Source organism: Oncorhynchus masou, chromosome 31 (genome assembly GCF_036934945.1).
Source record: "Oncorhynchus masou masou isolate Uvic2021 chromosome 31, UVic_Omas_1.1, whole genome shotgun sequence".
Classification (NCBI taxonomy): Eukaryota; Metazoa; Chordata; class Actinopteri; order Salmoniformes; family Salmonidae; genus Oncorhynchus; species Oncorhynchus masou.
This window is the reverse complement of record NC_088242.1, coordinates 57340043-57360844: the sequence shown is the minus strand read 5'-3', so window position 1 is coordinate 57360844 and position 20802 is coordinate 57340043. Positions and strand designations below refer to the sequence as shown.

Here is a 20802-nt window from a genome sequence, read left to right as displayed (position 1 = left end):
CCTGCTGCTGCTCCAGTTTCAACTGTTCTGCCTGTGATTATTATTATTTGACCATGCTGGTCATTTATGAACATTTGAACATCTTGGCCATGTTCTGTTATAATCTCGATCTTTATAAGAGCCCGGATCTCAATCCCATTGAGCACGTCCGGGACCTGTTCGATCAGAGGGTGAGGGCTAGGGCCATTTCCCATTGAGCACGTCCGGGAACTTGCAGGTGCCTTGGTGGAAGAGTGGGGTAACATCTCACAGCAAGAACTGGCAAATCTGGTGCAGTCCATGAGGAGGAGATGCACTGCAGTACTTAATGCAGCTGGTGGCCACACCAGATACTGACTGTTACATTTGATTTTGACCCCCCCTTTGTTCAGGGACACATTATTCCATTTCTGTTCGTCATATGTCTGTGAAACTTGTTCAGTTTATGTCTCAGTTGTTGAATATGTTCATACAAATATTTACACATGTTAAGTTTGCTGAAACTAAACGCAGTTGATGGTGAGAGGACGTTGCTTTTTTTGCTGAGTTTATGTACTTTATACATATTTATATATTATATATACAGTATATATGTAGTATATATGTTTTTCACTGTAACCGCCAACCACGGGAAGACCCAGGAGCCCTCTCTCAATGAGAGTATACAGCCAGCTGCTGCCATTCTGCTAATCATCAGATGAGGGGAGGAGAGGAGGTGGGGGGCTGATATGGGTCACTGGGGGCTGCCTTGATTGGGTAACTTATTCATTTAAAATATATATAAAAAACTTTATAGTAAATACATGACACTGGTCAGTTGTGTGAGTCAGGAGCTTGACCCAAGCCCATATGGTGCCTAAGTAACAAAAATAGTAAATTAACAATTACGTAATTTTTGTAATTATTATAATTTATGCTGGGCGGAGGGGTAGGAAAAAAATAAAAAACAAAGCTCCAGGGCCTATTATTTCTTAGTCCGGTCCTGCACACTGTGTAAGGAACGCCCCGAATTGCAGTGTTCTCAGGTTTCAGGCCTTTTGGGCGGGTTTTAACTTGGCATCATTCGTATAGTTGAGCTAGAACCTGGGAAGCCAGCCCGACCGTCAGCCGTCACGTTTCCTGTGCTCACAGTCCGCAGAAATAGAGTAATTGGGGAGCTGTAGCTACTCTTGTATCCGGGAGATACCTCTGTTTTAACGCAAGAAAACTCAGCCTCGTCCAGATTTCAGGTATATCCGTCTTTCACATGCTATTTTCTCTGGTTGCATTATATTTAGCGCTAAATGTTCAAAGATGACTGGGAATGGCTATCGTTCGTTAACGACGTGCGACAGCATGCCACGGAAGAGATGCGCAAAAGGGAGGGGTAGCTGGCTAACGTTAGCTAGCTAAATTATTTCCAGAAAGTGTTGTAGGTTTGTGTTAAGACTCATTGAGGTCAATCCTTTTCAGAAAGTGTTTGCATTTTTTTGTTTTGGTAGTGCTGTTTTTGCTGTCAGTCATTAGCTAACTAATGGGAATTGCTCACTGCCACCACACCAAAGAAGTTGACATACTAGCTAACGGTTAGTTAGTTAGCTGGCTGGTTGGCTAGTTAGTGTTCTTGCTGTGTGGGGTGACACGGCCACAAGTCGCTGCCAGTGTCTTCTTGAGCAAGTTTCGCTAATTGACTTGTGGGCTGTGGTGTTCAAGCTTAAAATCATTATCACCTTGTACGACAATAGCGTTCTTTCTAAATTCATATGGCGTGACACAGGATTTATTTTAGCCATATAATTTAAGCCACAAGTAAGTTGTTTGACTTTAATCGGGGTCACAAGATCTCCAGCCCTTTTCCGTTTAATGCCATTTGACATATATTCCTTTAACTCATTGACGTGAGTGTTAGCCAAAATGATAGCCACCCCACCCTTCTCTAATATTTGGACAGGTATAGCTGCTGGTCTATACTAGGCCAACATCACCTGCTCTGATTTTGAATCACTGCTGAGGTGGCCTTGTCAACAGCGTTCTCTGATATTTGCAGAGGGGGGTCTTACTTCATACGTTACCTTTTGCGATTTGTTGTTTTCACATCTCTCAAAATATTTACTACAGCATTCAAGTGCCAAGTCCAGGGACATGCATGTGTTTTAATCAGTTATTCCAATAGGAGATGTGGTATCTGGGATCACTTGCTTTTACAGCAGTAGAGACTTGATCAAGGTGAATGCACTGTGTAGTTTACAGTGCTGTACGGTGAGACCCAAGTGATGTTAGGTTGTGTGTTATTCTTGGCTGGTGATCGTTTTCCTAGGTTGGCCAAAGAGGAGGATGCCGATCTCAGTCCCCCAAGGAGGACTGCAGAGTTGAAGCTGGATCTACAGGTGTAAAGGCTGTCTTGGTCAGTTGTCCCAAGTGAAATAGAACATTCTCTCCAGGGGTCCAAAACATTTGAATGATTCTGTAGCAGCAGCACTCTGTCTCAGTGTTTTTAGTGAAGCGCCAGAGTCTCCTTTGCACCACTCTCATATCCACTTGATAAGCAAGATTACCTTTTACCTCCATTCCTCCAAAAATAGGTATCAGGTTTTTCCATGGTTGGTGCTTTAGTGAATACAGTTGTTGCACACCAGTCACCAGGGATTTCTTGATGGCTTTTTATGTCCTTACTCTACAGTTGAAGTTTCTTTTTGTGACACCTGTTATCAAATGGTTTATTTGGTTTATAATAAGCACACACGCATACAGTAGGCCTATATATAATGTGAGGGAAGATGGCACTGCATGCCACAACTGCCTTGCCGCCTGGGCAGAGACACTGTCTCTGTTTGACAAGCTCACAGCTGTCACAGACTTGACACAGGCTGTTATTTACTGCTTATAACCAATCTGCTCTGCCACATTGACCTGAGAGAACCTATCCTGCACGTAAAAATGGTGCTCTGATCAGTGCTGTACAGTACCCATATGCAAACAAATTGGTTTAAGTGTGCAGACGAACTCGAGGGATGCCCCTGGCACTGACGGTGGAACACTGTTTCTGTCTGAACTCGGAATCAAATATGCTTCCCAAAAATAACATGGTCGCTGTGGTGAAACATTTATTTAGATGTATCCATGTAAACGGGATTATTAGGGTAATCGTTATTCTTACAAAGCATGTAAACGTTTTCATCAAACTATATTAATCGAACTATCCACAATAATCACATTGTGTGCATGTAACCATATTTACTCACTGTTGGACAGAAGTGTTTTAGTGCGAGGTTTGAGTGTTACGTGTTTAATGATCTTGGTGGGTGATATCTGTTTTGAATAAGATATAACATTGTCTTCTGTGTCAATCATTAACCAGTTATCTGTCTGAATAGCGTGATGTATCAACAGTAGCATGCCGTCCACCCGGTCACTATCACTCACAGAGATAAGACTAGTAAAATATATATTTTTTTAAATGGCCGTATTTAAACTCTTGAGTTTTAAAGATGCACTTTGTAACTTTTTTGGGCGACCTGACCAAATTCACATATGTGCGCGATTTCTATGCTTTCTGTTCTGAAGTTTAGGTTTTGCGTGTCTTCCTTTTGGTTTTGTACACATGCTTCAAACAACTGAATATACAATATTTTTGGTAATGGAAAATATATTACTCAGCAGTTTCGACAATACAATGATTCTCTACACAATGACAGCTTGTTTTGTCACATAAACTGAATGTAGGCAAACTACTACAATTTTAGCAACCAGGAAATGGCAGTGCGATTTCCGCATAGTGCATCTTTAAGTCAGGCTCATATCTGGTTAACCGGATATTAGTGATGCAATTTGATGTTGTGTAGAGAAGATTTCAATTGACTTTACTGGAACTTTGCCAGGAGTGCTCATCTCTGTTCTCTAGACCTTTCAGTAGATTGTGTGAATGAGAAGCAACTTTCATGAGAAAATTTAAAGTTTTAACCGTAAACCAGGTGTTATAGTAAAACACGTCGATTCTGGTCTTCATTTTGACAGTTTTTTTGGTAAAGTGATATATTTTGGTCTTTTTAGTAGTAAATCTAGCTATTTGTTCAACTTTACCATTGAAATCCTGATGTAGACTACAGGCACTTTGAGAAGTTGCCTCTACGTCATCTCAAGGGAGGGGTTCAGTATGAAATACACTCCCTTCTATGTGCTGGGTGGCACCAACTCTAGGCTTACTATAAACGCAGGTGACAGCGCACCTTATTTGGCAAATCTCTTGCTGAGTAGTGTGCAAATAAATTTAGCATGATGCTACCTTGACTAGACTACTGACGGTACACTAAATTCAAAAGGCATTAAGGCACCTTTGAGCATATGACCAAATTAAATGTTTTTGCTTAGTTTCATACACCTGTGCTTTTTTAAGAAGGAAAAAAAGACATTTAGGCAATGAGGATTGTACATTTTTTTTATATTTGTAGCTACATTCATAACAAGAAATAAATGACCATGGCGTTCATGTCAACTCATTGTATTGTTTCCCCATCTGCTATGACTGATTGGTGGCGTAGTCTGCTAATACAGTTGGCTCAATGGTTGTGAGACCTGCATGTGGGATTAGAAATCTTTATATGCCTTACAATATTCATCCCGTGCCCACACACACCTCTAATTCTGAAAAGTGAGAGTGGTCGCCCTGGTAGTAGTTGTAGGTTTTTATACAGTACCCAAGACCAGTCTGAGTTAATTTGAGCAGTGAAAAAGAGCTACTGTGTAAATACTGCAGTAAGGGTTGGGTTAAATTGAGCCCCTAATTATCATTATTGCACTTTTTTCCCCTCCAACACAGCAATAAATGTGATTTTAATTTGTATTTTTATTTTATTGTGCTCCATGGGGGATTCAAATTTACACTGCAATTGCCAATAATGTCAGCAGGAACTCGGGCGTCTTACTACTTTGAGCTAATGGTGCAGACATATTTGCTCGCCATGCACAATTTTATTAGAGCGTATGCTTTAGTGAGAAAGTGTTGGTCAGGTACAACAATGTTTACCCACCCCCAAAATTAATTCTTGTGAGCAATCCCCCCCCCCCCCCCTCCCACACAAAATGTTTTTTGAAGGGGTTAGGCAAAGGCTGATATTGGAGTTGAGAGTTAACCTTTAAGTAAAGATCTTGAGCCCGTCGCTCATCTTAATGCCAGTGTGGATTAGACAGGATAAGAGTTACTTACAACGGTGGCGAGGCTGAGTAAGATACAGGAACCAACATACTGTATGTGATAGAGTAGTTTTTGTCTTTTAACTGGGGTCTGTGTTACTGGTGAAATTCTGTCCCACTAGTCGGTAGGTACTACAATAACTATGCTAACTATGATGTAAATCTTCCGTAGGTTGAGGAGGGTTGGAGCACACCTGACAAAATGGTGACCATTCCGGAATACTATGAGGGGAAGAATGTGCTTATCACGGGGGCGACAGGCTTCATGGGAAAGGTCCTGCTGGAGAAGCTGCTGCGGTCTTGCCCTGGAATCAAAGCCGCGTATGTTCTGGTCCGGCACAAAGCAGGGCACGCTCCCCAGGCCCGCATCGCTGACATGATCAACTGCAAGGTGAGCAGAGCTGGAGAAGGATAAAGGTCTGATGGGGGCAAGCCAAAAGGGGATGTCTGTGGGGTGATGGATCATACGCTCTTGACCGTTTGTTACTGGAGATCTAAAACCCAACAATGCAGTAACACTAAAAATAACAAGTTTGAAGAAAAAATAATGAGAACACAATAAAGTAAATAAGCATACTATATACAGGGTCAGTTCCAGGACCATATTTACAATGTGCTGGGATACTGGAGTGGTAGTTGGATATGTATAGGGGTAAGGTATGTGAGTGGGTGTGTTTGTGTAGTCAGTGTAAATGTATGTGCATATTATGTTCGTGAGCAAATAACGGAGTGTGTGTATTGAAGTATCAGTGTGTGTATTGAAGTATCAGTGTGTGTATTGAAGTATCAGTGTGTGTAGTGTGAGTGCAAAGAATAAAACATAAAGGTCAACTCAATCCATGCAGCCATTTTGTTAGCTATTTATCAGTCTTATGGAAGGGGAATAGAAGACTTGATGCACCGGTACTGCGCGGAAGCGGAGAGAACAGTCTAAGTTGTGGGTGGTTGACGTCTTAAACGATTTTCCGGGCCTTCCCTGTACCCCGCCTGGATGGCAGGTAGCTTGACCCCAGTGACGTAGTCTAAACTAAAAGGATTGCTTTCTTGGAGTGCTTTCAAAACACATCACTCCACCAACACATTGCTGTCATTAAAAAAACATTGAGTATGTTAATTTTGATCCTCTTATTGGCAGTGAAAGTAGCATGATTTGAGTATTACATTTTTTTGCCAACTGTTGCAGCTGTTTGTATTTCAGCTTTTTGACAGGGTACGAGATGAGCAGCCAGACTTTGCTGAAAAGATAGTGGCTGTTAACAGTGACCTCACCCTGCCAGAGCTGGACCTGAGCACAGAGGACCAGGAAACGCTTGCTGACTGCATCAACGTAGTCTTCCACTGTGCTGCAACCATCCGATTCAACGAGCCTCTCAAGTGAGCCATTGTTTCTCTCCTAATGCTACTCCCCAGAGCTTTGCTGGACAATTCTGCAAGCTCAGATTTTTCTACAGGGAGATCTTGTCATTTGCTTCACCTGCAGAGAAATGACTCGCTTCCTTTTAGTACTTAGTGTAGGTTATCATTCTAGAAGTATTTCTAACCCTTGTGTTTTGGTTTTTAATGTTTTTCATGTTTTATGTGACATTTTTCTTCCTTCTCAGAGATGCTATGCAGCTGAATGTTCTAGCCACCCAGAAGATGGTGGCTCTGGCCCACAGAATGAAGCACTTGGAGGTGTTTCTTCACGTGTCCACAGCCTATGCCAACTGTGACCGGACGCTCATTGAGGAAGTGGTTTATCCTCCTCCTGTTGACTACAAGAAGCTCATCGACAGCCTGGAGTGAGTCCAAGAAATGTGACTTGTTTTTCATAACCCTTCCCATTGCGGACTTGTTACCTTGAAGTTATTTGCAGATTGGTAGAAACGGAAGCTATTTATTTTTATTTTACCTTTATTTCACTAGGCAAGTCATTTAAGAACAAATTCTCATTTTCAATTACTGTATTAAGATGAATGTCAGTAATACTATATACCAAGAGATTATAGTAATTTACAGATAGGCATGTTTGACTAATGCATAAGCTTGGAATTTCTCAAGAGTTCCTCAATGCTGCTTCATGGACTGAAACTTCGTACCAACACAGGGAGCGTCTGATTTGAAACTTAATGCAGTTTGGTTACTGATTGAATGGCACTCATTTGTAAACTATATTTAATAAGGACATTTGCTTTACTCAAAATGTTAGGTGGAACTTCTGACCTCTCTTGAAGGTGGCCCAATATGTAACCCATGGGCAAAACGGTCACCAGTTGTGTAAAAGTTATTGTTCTGTTGTAATGTTTCCACCCTTAAGTATTATGAAAGGCATGTCAGAATCTCTTCAGAGATTTATGTGGGTGGGGCAGTTAAGGAAAGTTTTTTTTCTACAAAGCAGAGTAGATTATTTTTTTTCTATACGTTTTTGCTGTCATTATTAGGATTTTTTTTTTTAAAGCAATTCAGTGTAAAATGAATTTTAAATTACCAAATCCAGATATAAAGTATGTAGAAAAGATAATGGACTGATTATTAAAAAACATATATCATCTATGAAAACTAAAAATCACCAAAATAAAAGCTAGGCAGTCAGGGAGAAACTAAAATTCAAAACATGCATTCGGGAGAATTTGTGTCATGAAATAGGACCTCCGTTGATTTAGTGATGTTTGAGTCACTCGGATAGCATAAGCCATGGCAAAATGTGTGGAACTGCAGGAAATTGCTTTAAAATGGCAACATTTTGTCACTGGCCAACAGGAGGGCCTCAAATTGTTCTTCAGCGAGTGCACCATTGGCCACTCCCATGGCCACACCCACCATCTAAGCTACATTTTTATCCAGAAAAACCCTGACTTCATTGTGTTTTCATGTTGGTTAGGTGGATGGATGAGAAACTGGTCTCAGCAATGACCCCAGGGCTGATTGGAAAAAGGCCCAACACGTACACCTACACCAAGGCCATGGCTGAGTACCTGGTCCAGCAGGAGTGTGGAAACCTCAACGTGGCCATCATCAGGCCCTCTATAGTAGGGGCCAGTTGGAAAGAGCCCTTCCCAGTGAGTGTTCTCATGTACTGAGCAGGCTGTCTTTTAAACGGTATCTACTGTAACTGACCGTAGCAATTTAACTCTGTATACTGGTCATAACATGTTTTCACTTTTCTTAGGGCTGGATTGATAATTTCAATGGACCTAGTGGAATATTCATTGCAGTAAGTAATGGAGAAAATAAAGTGTGCCGAGTTCTCTTCTCTTATGTAAAATTATCAGAGATCGGACCGCGATCATGACCACGTCAACATTGTGGCTACTCATTATAACATGAGAAAGCACTTTCCGATGACCAAGTAATGAACCGGACACTTCTCTGCCCGATATAGGCAGGAAAGGGGATCCTGCGCACCATGAGAGCATCCAACAACGCAGTGGCTGACCTGGTGCCAGTGGATGTGGTCATCAATACCACACTGGCTGCCGCCTGGTACTCTGGCTCCCAGAGACACACCAGGTCAGTCGCGCACACACACACAGAACTGGAGCTGGACGAATGATATGATTATGAAATGCAAATATTCCTTCTGGTTTCTATTTTGTCCCTTTTTGTGTCCACAGGCCTAAGAGCATATTGGTGTACAATTGCACGACAGGTGGCATCAACCCGTTCCACTGGGGTGAAGTTGGTATGAACCGCTTTCCTTATCTTACACCCGGAGTATATTTGGATATTTGTTCTCAGATGGTCTAACAAAGCAGAATGATAAATTATGATTAGCAGTTTCGCTTCTGAGGGCACACCCACTCTTATAACTGTAGTGAGTGTGAGCAGGTGTTGGTTTACTCACACACTCTTTGGGGTATTAAACTCCCTGGATTCGTGTTTACTGTACATATTCTAGGTAAGCCCTCATTGTAAATGAGTTTTCTTAACTGACTTGCCTAGTTAAATTTAAAAATGAATACATCTGAATGCTAGCCATCTGAGAAAGATCAACATTGTGCCAGGTTTAAAGGAAATGGGTGAAACTATATAACATGACTCATATGCTTGAATGAAAGTGTATCAGTCATAAATCCAGTATTTGTTTAGTGGACAAAAGATGGATGGTATTTTCATAGTGCCATTTTGTATAGTTCCCTTTTAAGATGCTAACCCGGTGTGTTTGTAGTAAATGTCAAATATATTTTGTCGATATTTGCTACTCATTTACCGTAGATTGTGATGCTGCGTAAATATTTCAGGTGAAATCACTTGTTTTTTTTGTTACATTGCTTTTCTACATTCATTAGGCTTACTTTGAAGTCTAGATTTGTGGTATTATGTAATCTCCCCAGACTCCTGCAATAACTTGTACTGTTAAATAATAATAATGGTTCAAAAGCACTTCAAAGATATATTGTCTAAACCGAAGATCTGGCTTTGTTGCTGCTTTGTTGTATGCTTGCCGCTTAGCTTTTTCTTTCTACTTTGGAGAAATGAGTTGTGCCAACAATTCACCCTGTTGAACCTTTTCTCCTAGAGTACCATGTAATATCCACTTTCAAGAGGAACCCCCTCGAGCAGGCCTTCAGACGGCCCAATGTAAATCTCACAACCAATCACCTTATCAATCAGTACTGGATCGCTGTAAGCCACAAGGCACCAGCCTTCCTTTATGATCTCTGCCTCAGGATGACAGGAAGAGAGCCCAGGTAAATGACGCCCCGCTCGGTCACACCCATCTCCCTCCACCCCCCCCCACCCCCCCGCGTTCTCGCTCAGTGTAGCCCAATGTGTACTGTACCTGTGACGTGATGCTTCTGTCCGGTGTCATGGGGGTAAGGGTGCATAAGCCACCCATATACCATTAGGGCTGGGTTCTGCACTCTTACCCTCTCGGTGTTACCTCGACCATGTCCTGGAATTGAATGTCCTTGTTAAAGGGCTCCTCCCTCCTGTGATGTCATATTCTCTCTGCAGAGTACTGTATAAACATGACCTTCAAGACCAACCCCTTAGAGCAGGCTTTCAGGCGCCCCAATGTTAACCTGCGGTCCAACCCCTTTACCAATCAGTACTGGACCACAGTGAGTCACACTCTGCCCGCCCTGCTGTATGACGTGTATCTCAGGGCCACGGGTCAGAAGCCCCGGTAAGGTCTACTACAGTGCCCGTGCCCTCTCAACCCCCTCTCCCCTCCACCACTGGGTGCTGGTTGTGTGGCATGGTGGGTGGGGAAGAAGCAACGCCTGGCTGTTTGCTCGACTTCGTGGACTCGGCTGGCTGCTGACAGGCTTCTGTGTCGTCATGACAAGCATGGGTTCCTGTCCAAAGCATGCTGCAATAATGTTTGAGTTATTTTATTTTGTCGCCCTTTTGTTTGACCTTTCTGCCTGTTACTGCATTTGTACTTTTTTGATGCAGTTGGAACTATTTGGCTTTGGAAGTCATTTTTTTAAAATTATTGTGGAATTACCTCCCTTTTTATTTTTGTCGCCATTTTTAGTTTTTCTGAGCCATGCCTTTAAGTCCGGTGTTTTCCCAAATTAGGGGTTGTGTGAGAGACTCTGAAATATAAAAACAATCGTGCTTGGTTTGTAGAACCTGAGCTTACTGACCACTAGATGCGGTTGTAATAAACAGAGCGGTTCTATTTTCTTCTTACAAATCTGCGTATTTCTTGAAAGATTTAAGCTACAAAATAATGACCACATCACTGAAAGAGAAGACTCCCGGGAACACGTGTGTTTTCTGTTACCCTCTCCAATGCCCACAAGTCGTGCATTACTCATTAGAAGTGGACAAGGCACGAAGTCAGACTGGGGGGGGGGCATTATTAATGTTCTTTTCAACACAGATTATCATACAAAATTATTGCCTAATTTATCTTCTGAACTTCCCGATGCATTTCAGTCCCTTCAAACCATACTTTCAAAAGTACTGTCAGACCAGTTTTGTAATAACTGTCATAGCCCCAATAAATAAATGTCAAGTGAGCAATTAGCCTTTGATTACATCACACTTTTTTTTTTTTTTACATGGTAGAAAATAGAAGAAAAAAATATGCAATTCAAATTGGGTCACAGGCCAGAAAGTTTGGGAACCCTAGCATTAAGTCTTCTGAAGTGACCTGGGATTGATTGGTCCTCATTCTTGTTCTCTATTCTTCAATAATCTCTCCAAATGAGAGGAACCAGTGAACGAGTTGTCCTTTATTAATTGGCCCATCAACACTTCTATTCCTGGTGGTCCTATTCCTGGGCTTCATGAAGCACATTGTGGGCAGATTGGAATGCACTTGCAGAAATTGATACGCTCAGCCAATGGCATATTGAATTAAAATGTATCGAGTTGAGTGGGCTACTCATAAACCCCACCTTTTATGCGTTTCATTATGCATCCAGACCACGGTTCAGTCTAATCAAGTTTTTGTTACCTGATAGACAGTATTGATCCTCACAAGTTTACTGTAAAGCAGAAACATTTCAGCAATAATAAACTTCTGGTAACACATCTCAATTAGTGAAAATGCATTTGGATTAGTATTCAACACTTCCTATGGGTGAAGTGAATAGATGGGTGTCTCACCCACTGAAAAACTAATACCTTTTTAATGTTTGACTTTCTACATGGTCCACCATGCATGTTTTGTCACCTTCCTCATGGAACACAATGTATCATGGAGGGGGAATCTGAGCTCTGATTACAAGCATGGTTGCTTTTGATGCAATTTGGCATGGCCATTAATCCTCAAACCAGTTTGTTCATGAAACTTTCAACTACAATTAGTACATGTTTTCCTAATGATGACAATGTAATTGGTGCATGTTTTAAAACCTTAAGCTACTGGCAGTCAGACATGCTCAGGTGCCCTCAAAGATTGGACAAGCCCTCCATTTACATTGTGTTCAACATGCAGTACATTCGGTAAGTATTCAGACCCCTTGAGATTGTTACGTTACAGCCTTATTCTACAATGGATTTTTTTTTTTATGTATCGTCGGTCTCCACACTACCCCCGAATGACAAAGCAAAATCAAGTTTAGAAAATGTTGCTAATGTATAAAAAAACAACCGATCAGATTTACATAAGTATTCAGTACTTTGTTGAAGCCCCTTTGGCGGCGGTTACAACCTCGAGCTTTCTTGGGAATCAATCAAATGTATTTATAAAGCCCATACATCAGCTGATGTCACAAAGTGCTGTACAGAAACTCGGCCTAAAACCTCCCACAACAAGCAATGCAGGTGTAGAAGCACGGTAGGACGCTCCAAACTTGGCACGCCTGTATTTGGAGAGTTTCTCCCATTCTTCTCTGCAGATCCTCTCAAGCTCTGCCAGGGTGGATGGAGAGCGTTGCTGCACAGCTATTTTCAGGTCTCTCCAGAGATGTTTGATCAGGTTCAAGTCCAGGCTCTATCCTTGAGAGGCCCAACCATTCAGAGACTTGTTCTGAAGCCATTCCTGCGTTGCTTAGGGTCATTGTCTATTGGAAGATGAACCTTTGCCCCAGTCTGAGGTCCTTAGCGCTCCGGGGCACTTTCATCAATGATTTCTCTGTACTTTGCTCTGTTCATCCTGACAAGTCTCCCAGTCCCTGCCACTGAAAAACATACCCACAGCATGATGGTTCCACCACAGTGCTTCACCTTAGGAATGGTGCCAGGTTTCCTCCAGACGTGACGCTTGGCATTCAGGCCAAAGAGTTCAATCTTGGTTTCATCAGACCAGAGAATCTTGTTTGAGTCCTTTAGGTGTCTTTTGGATTGACTTCCGTCTGGCCACTGTCATAAAGACCTGATTGGTGGATTTTGCGATGAGACTTGAAATTGAGCTCAGGTGCATCCTGTTTCCATTGATCATCCTTGATGTTTCTACAACTTGATTGGAGTCCACCTGCAGAGATGGGCGAACCTTCCAGAAGGACAACCCATCTCCACAGAGGAACACTGGAGCTCTGTCAGTGACCATCGGGTTCTTGGTCACCTCCCTGACCAAGGCCCTTCTCCCACAATTGCTCAGTTTGTCCGGGCGGACGGCTCTAGGAAGAATCTTGGTGGTGCCAAACTTCTATTTTTTTTAAAGAATGAACGGAGGCCACTGTGTTCTTGGGGACCTTCAATGCTGCAGAGTTATTGGTACCCTTTCCCAGATCTGTGCTTCGATACAATCCTGTCTCGGAGCTCTACAGACAATTCCTTCAACCTAATGGCTTGGTTTTTGCTCTGACATGCACTGTCAACTGTGGGACCTTGTATTGACAGGTGTGCCTTTTCAAATCATGTCCAATCAATTTAATTTACCATAGGTGGACTCCAATCAAGTTGTAGAAACATCTCAAGGATGATCAATGGAAACAGGATGCACCTGAGCTCAATTTCAAGTCATAGCAAAGGATCTGAATATTTATGCAATAAGGTATTTCTGTTATTTTGTATACATTTGACAAATGTATAAAATATTATTTTCACTTTGTCCTTATGGGGTGGTGTTGTATAGATTGAGGATCAAAAATTTATTTTATAATGAGGCTTGTAACAAAATGAGGAAAATGTCCACGATCTGAATAGTTTCTGAATGCGCTGTATGTGTCAACCTAACAATACTCAACCCAATGGAGACTGGTATGAGTTAGTGTAAATGATCTTATAATGCTCGTATGCTTACTCTTACCGGTGTCCTATTTTTCTATTCTAGATTGTACTGGATTTATACAGTTTATTTTAAAGCTGTGAAGTGTGCAAGGGTCAGATGATTGCAAATCTATGTTTCATTTATAGCTTTGACATACACTAATCTTTACTTTGGTAATGAATTGGCTTAGAGGGCACTTTTACCCTGTACAAAAATACTTTGAATAGGTCATTCTCATCCATTGTTCCATCTTGTCTGCTTAACAGACCTCAATCCCCTGGTCTGTCCCTCCACGTCATAATCCAAATCCAGTTGGCTGGGGTTACTTTCCAGCAGTTGGATATTAAAGCTTAGTGCCCTTAAGGGTTAAAGACGGCACTGTGCTGTCAGCCCTGTGCCATCTCCCCTTCTACCTCCTTAATACCTGTCACTTCCCTGTTGCCATGGCGACCACCACTCCACGGCAGGATGATGAAGACCATCACACGGCTGCACAAGGCCATGATGGTGCTGGAGTACTTCACCAGTCACTCGTGGGTGTGGAACACGGACAACGTCACCATGCTGATGAATCAGATGGGCACTGATGACAAGAGGGTACGCTTTACGCCCACCCACCAGTCACTGGTGCACACACACTTGTAGGATGCACACACATACTTGTAGGACCCACACATGCATACATGGGTAGGAGACACACACACTTGTAGTGTGGCAGACACAGAAATGCTATTGAACGAATGGAGTATGTTTGCATTTGTAGTACGAGCACAATTGAATAATTCAGCTTGGTTTTAAATGGAGTCATTGTGTTGGATAGTCAGGGCCTGGCTGAAATGTACAGTGGATGTACACTCAGTGGACAGTTTGTTAGGTACACCAATCTGTTCACGACAATGTTTGAGTCACTTGACCGCGGCTTACTACTATATAAAGCAGGAAGACTGGTATCGAGGCATTTTGTTACTGTTAGAATGGGACAAAATGAGGGACCTAGGTGACTGAGCATGGTATGGTTCAGAATCACAGAAACAAGTGTCTAGAGTTTACTGAGAATGGTGCCTGTGTCTGACCCTGTACTGGATGGATGTACCTAATAAACTGTCCACCGAGTATGTTGGTCCAACACACCAAGTGTAACACTTGAAGTTGTACTTTTTGTGTCAAATCTTCCTTGGTTCAACAAAACTTGCTCAATGTCCATCCTTACAGTATGAATCCCCTTTATTTGTTTGTCCAGATGTTCAACTTTGACGTGCGACAACTCAACTGGGCAGAGTACATGGAGAACTACTGCATGGGTACAAAGAAGTATGTCCTGAACGAGGCTGAGTCAGGACTGCCAGCCGCACGCAAACACCTCAACAAGTAAGAGTAATGTCTCTACCTGCACATGTTACGTAACACAACTATCCTCTTATTGACAATTCCCAAGTGATCTTGAATATTTAATTGTAATGGCATTGAATTCATGTTATTTTTCATTCTTTGATGCACACACTTTTGTTGCCGAGGTTTAGCGGTTTGTTCACCAGCCCGCAAAGTGTAATAACCTATCCTCAACTGCCTGTGTTTAAAGACCAACACTTTTAAATGATGCATTTGTTTTTGTTCAGTATAGATACATGCAGGTTTTCTTATGTCAGCTGTTGCCCGTGAAGACTAAATGAACCCTTGCTCACCAGGATGTCATATATTCTAGAATGAATGCTTCAATCTAGTTGACATTGGTCAAGTTTTCTGTCATCTCTGCTTCTTTCACGGAACAAAGACTTCGACCTGGGGAGAAAAGGTTAATTACTATAAATATTTTCTGAGCAAAATGTTCAAATAACATCAGTTTGACCGGCTGTAAGGAAATAGAAAGCTGTGAAACCGACCCAACGTGTTTCTGATAAGATTTTAGTTAGACTTGGATGTGTATTTTATTCTGCAGGAGTTGAGAGGTTATAGACCTACTGTCAGTATCCATTTTACCCATCTGGATACAGTTCACTTGACATGCCATAGGCCTATTTTAAGTCCCGGTCTAGTTACTTTGGAATTTGTATATCGCCTCTCAATCATCACACGCAACATAGGCACTGCCTTTATCCTCTTTTACCACTTCACCAAATCTTTCCCAAACGTGACTTTTCTAGCACCCCTTCTCCTTATTTTCAACTTTCCATTTTGCAGCTTTTCTCTTACTGTGTTAAACATTGTACTTTTTTGCCTCAGTGGATCGACGTTCCCAAAAGCGTTTGGCGACTTAATCGCCAAAGAATAAAAGCAAAGCCTCGGTGTAGCCTATAGATTTAAAAATGGTGCTATAATTGTACATTTATGGATTATTTTTTGGGGGTGTGTTTTTCTCTTTATTCAACCCGACCGCCAAACACCCGCCCTTCAGCCACGGAATATTTCATGGCCCTAAAACCATGTATTACTAGCACATATCTCTCTACTTTTCTGGATCACCAGCAAAATATTTCCCTGGGTAAATTCAACGGGTAAAGTTCTACTTAAATCCTTCCGTGAATGCCTGTTCACATGCAAGCTACCCAGGACATGTCATTGTATTTCTTCAGTTACCACCTTCATAATAAAAATAAAACATTTTGGGTTTTTTCAGGTTGAGGAACATCCGCTATACTTTCAACACGGTCCTGGTCGTGTTCATCTGGCGAGTGTTCATCGCGCGGTCCCAGATGGGCAGAAATATCTGGTACTTTGTCGTCAGCCTCTGCTTCAAGTTCCTGTCCTACTTCCGAGCGTCCAGCACCATGAAATACTGAGGCCACGTGGCGTGTTCACCCTGAACCTATCCACCCTCTCTCCCTCCTGCCCGGCCCGCCTGCGGACAGCTATGCATTGGACAATGCTCTTCAAACCCTGGGACTATTTTCAGTCACATCAAAGGGAGCCTTCAGGATTTTGGCAGTGACGCCCTTTATCTACTTCCCTAGAGTCAGATGAACTTGTGGATATCATTTTTTTTATGTCTCTGCTTGCAGTTTGAAGGAAGTTGATAACTAGTGTTGACTGGAAGGCTGGTAACTGCTAGCAACGTGAGTAGATGCCATACACTTTGTCATTGCGCTAACGCTAGTTAGGGTTGGCTGGTGAAACTACTGCTTGCTTCCTTCATCCTGGATGCAGAGACTTATACATTTGTATCCATGAGTTCATCTGACTCTGGGGAAGTAGATAAAGGGCTTCATTGTCAAAAAATCCCAAAGTATCCCTTTAAAAGTCTGACATACCATTCATCCTACTGTATGTGATGTGTCCCCTTCCCTCTGCAGTGTGTTCCCTGGTGTGGGAGGTAGTACTGCATTCAACTGTGATGTAGTAAGCATGAATCCAACCAGACCCCAGGTCCTGTGATGCTCCCCTTGCACAGTGATGGTCAGACAGAATTGTCATCGATTTATTTTTTTTGGTTGTCATGGTCATTGAGCTCTGCTTTGCTGACTGCCCCAGGGTGGTCAGGCGGTGGCTTTGACTAACGGTTTAGATTTTCTTGCTTGAATAGGGATGAAGGCACCCATGTGCTCTATGCTTGCTGGTGGCAATGACTAATTCCCAATGACATGATCAAGCACAAGTTAGATGGTAATGAGATGGCATTTTTTTTACTGTGCCTAAAAGGTTTTGATGATCTTGCATCAGCTGTCCTTGCAGAGCTCGCTTTTTAATTGTCATTTTTCTCCCTATGTTGCATTTAAGCCATTTCTGACTGGACTGTCTGCTTATGATTTCTGACCCAAATACCTCATCTCATGTAGCTCAGAACAGGCAACTGCTCAGAGGACTTGATGTTGGGGTCGTCTGCTGTTCTTTACATTGGTTTTACTGAGAACAGCTTTTAGGCAAAGCTGTGCTGATCTATTTAAGTCTTTCCCCATGTTGCACAATGTCATGGGCATTTTACTGCCTGGAATTCAAGCTTTGATTACGGCTTTGCGTCACGTTTTGCCTGTTTTTTAGTTTGGGATACTCCATGCATGGGAGAGAACTCTCCTCTTCCAACCCTAAACTCTTATCTTTGTCTTGCTATAACGCTCAAAGGTGGTCTTTATCCAATGTTGGCCTGGGTAGGTTGTGCACATGGGATGTTTTTAAATGTTTGTACCTCTCCCTTTTTTTAAACGTTTTCTTGTACATATTGTCTAAGATGTCAGACTGACAGCGCACTTTGTGGTTGTGCATTGTATGTGTCCATTTGCCATATAGTTACTTATACCTACAAAACTCTATTTAGGTCGACTTCAAATCTGACTTACAAAGTATTTTTATGCTGTTAAAATGTTTCATGGCTTTTTATTTACTAAAGAAAAAAGCTTGAAACTAATTCAACTGAACCTACTTCAGCTGCTGTATACCATTTTACATCCGTGATTTATTGCATCATGTTGGAAACTGTTAGTTCTTTTTAAGTGTACAATGTTTCTGAATGTAGTAGTTAACACAGCTTGACTCATTGCACAGCTCACTAAATAGCTACCTATGATTCCTGAATCCAAATTAAGTTAATACTGTAGTGGCTTGTATTTGAATATCGATGAACAAGTTGTCATGTCCATTGTAATAACTGTTTTGAGCAGCACATGTTGAATGGTATCCTTGCTTTTGTCGTCTCTTTTTCCTTGTGGTGTTGGATTTGAAGAATTTAGTGTGTAAACAGTTTATTTCTGCTGTGGCTTTGCTATTCGTACTGTAGTATTGTTACACTTGTGAAGCAATGGAACAGCAAATTTGGGCTTTATGAACTTGCTGTGCCAGTGGTGAAGTAAGAGAGTGGAACAGACCCTCTACTACTTCATATTGTTAGGGATCCATGTTACTGGGTCATTCTAATGGTCTTTATATTGCACATCTCTAACATTTACATTCGTTCTGGTTTTACAGCATATCACAATGCCCATCTGGACTGACATATGATTTAACATATTCCTCTTGCCTTTTGTCTGCCTGCCAAATCTTTGTATTTTGTTGTCCTTTTCCCTCTTATTTTACAATGTAGTCTTGCAGAAAGAACTGTCCTATAAACCAATTTGTTTGCCATGACCCTCACTGAAGTCTCCCGAGGATGCGCTCTACAGTTTGAGGGTTTTAAAGTAATTGCCACTGTAAATGTAAAAATAATAATCAATGGGTGCCTTTTGTTTGTAAACCAAAAAGAAGGAATAAACTGTTAAATCCTCTGTGCGGAAAGTTTTGTTCTTGAAGCTCAGTATTTTATGTTGTTGGGTTGAAAAATAACTCCATTAACATGGCTTTGATTGTATAAGATTTTTCTCACTCCAATGATCACTCCTTGGTAGAGAAGAGCTGGTAATACTGCTTGAGCATTCCAGTAATGCCTTCGGTTTAAGTACCAGGTACAATCAGCAGGGATGGGCAACTTTGATGGGGTGGGGGCCACGTCAAAATCTGAACTTATCATGAGGAGCCACAGTGACTCGCGGGTCTTCTTACCCACACGTGCAGTCAGCCGGCCCTAAGTGAAATGTGTTTTTCTTCCCCTTCAACATCAGAGAGAAATGTTAATTCTACTAATTTCTTGCAATTCTACACATTTTGCCATTGGGTGTAGAGAAAATGTTGCAGTTTTAAAGTAAGTTTGCATCAATTCTACACCTTTTGCGATGGGGTGTGGCGAGAAATGCAAATTTACAGCTAATTTCTTAAAAATCTCCACATTTTGCCATGGGGGGGTCAGGAGTTGCCCATCCCTGAGCTAGAGAGATAATAAAGCTTAGCTTTATATAGACGTCTGACTAGAATCTTTTCATGCTTAACAGATCTCCCTCACCACTTAGCATACCAGACATTTTGTCATGTTTCTCTGATTCTGTTCAGATGATGGATTTAAATTTTAACACTGCCAGCCAGGATTTGGTCCCCTAATATCAGGTTCACCAGGACTTCTAACTGGAGCCCGATCTTCTGGCTGTGCCAATTCCTTGGTTTACCGTTGTCGCCTAGAAATTTGACCCAAGAGATTCCGCTATGATATCATTGCACAGGGGAGGTTTTGTTTTATGTGCAAAAGAGTTGATACTGCACAGGACTAGAATGGAGTCAATTATTTACTGTACTTAGCTACAGCAGCTGACTGAATTAAATACCTGCCTTAGAGGAATATGTCATTTAGTGACTTACATACTTACTTAATTTTCTTATAGTTGGACTTGGACACCCTGGCATTGCGAACACCATGCTTTTACCACCTGAGACACCAATAAGGCTGCCAATGTATTTAAGGTATTCATAGAATTTTCCACCAGGGGATAGAAGTTCAAAATCAATATTGCATTTGAACTTCAATTCTTTGTATTGAGGCAAATGGTGTATTTCTTGGTGTGATCATGGCATCAGAATATGTCGTGTTTTATGATTGGCCATTTAGCCTTTCCTAACATAGTCTGGTTCAACTAAACTGTTGTCTTCTGTTTGTGGAGAAGACCCCTACTGTTTTGAACGACATGTGGCATCTTTTCCACTTCTATAAATTGGCCTAGTAAAGTAAATTGAAACAATGGAAAGAAAGCGTACCCAAATGCGCTTCAGCCCAGCTTGAAACAAAATCAGGTGCTCAACGGAGGGACCCAAATGCCCAAAACATTCCTTACCTCAGGACACTTCAAAAAGTGCACTCTGTTTCTGCATAAATCATTGGATGTTTATTGACAGGACATGAACAGGCTTCCAATTAGAAACGTAAGCCTGTTCATGTCCCGCCAATAAATATCAGTGTTCCTTTCTCTTTATTTCCTGCGATAGTCACCTGTTGAAATGACCTGGGGTAGGGAACGTTTTTTAAATTGAGACAATGTTGCCAACCTCTCCTGAAGAATTAATTCATCCTAATGCCCTCTAAATCTCTTCTTTTACCCAAGAAAAGGCTGACATGAATGCAGTGGTGTTGACTTTGAGCCATAGAACGACAACAGGAAAGAAAGAATGGATCCCTATTGTAGGATGCTTTCAGATATTCACTCTTCACCCATTCTCAAAACCCATGATGGTCAAAATGCTTCAGAGCTTCTCAGCAATCTTCTGCCAGAGGCAGT

At 41.8% G+C, this 20802-nt stretch overlaps 1 protein-coding gene across 1 annotated transcript; it reads left to right on the top strand.

Annotated features, from left to right (window-relative positions):
* Nucleotides 1-1048: 1048 nt before the first annotated feature.
* On the top strand, nt 1049-18934 carry LOC135524163 (fatty acyl-CoA reductase 1-like). Its single transcript, XM_064951424.1, has 12 exons — nt 1049-1208; nt 5321-5539; nt 6347-6522; nt 6750-6929; nt 8009-8186; nt 8297-8341; nt 8510-8637; nt 8742-8809; nt 9647-9818; nt 14209-14338; nt 14982-15109; nt 16356-18934. Exons 2-12 carry the CDS (start codon nt 5351-5353, stop codon nt 16516-16518), a joined length of 1557 nt encoding a protein of 518 aa, XP_064807496.1. The 5' UTR covers nt 1049-1208; nt 5321-5350; the 3' UTR covers nt 16519-18934.
* The last annotated feature ends 1868 nt before the right edge of the window (nt 18935-20802 follow it).

Bases quoted from the DNA above. Each gene is read 5' to 3' on its own strand.
- LOC135524163 (XM_064951424.1), top strand. From the start codon at position 5,351: ATGGTGACCATTCCGGAATACTATGAGGGGAAGAATGTGCTTATCACG. The intron at 5,540-6,346 runs GTGAGCAGAGCT...TTTGTATTTCAG, and splicing joins CTGACATGATCAACTGCAAG to CTTTTTGACAGGGTACGAGA. The intron at 15,110-16,355 runs GTAAGAGTAATG...GGGTTTTTTCAG, and splicing joins GCACGCAAACACCTCAACAA to GTTGAGGAACATCCGCTATA.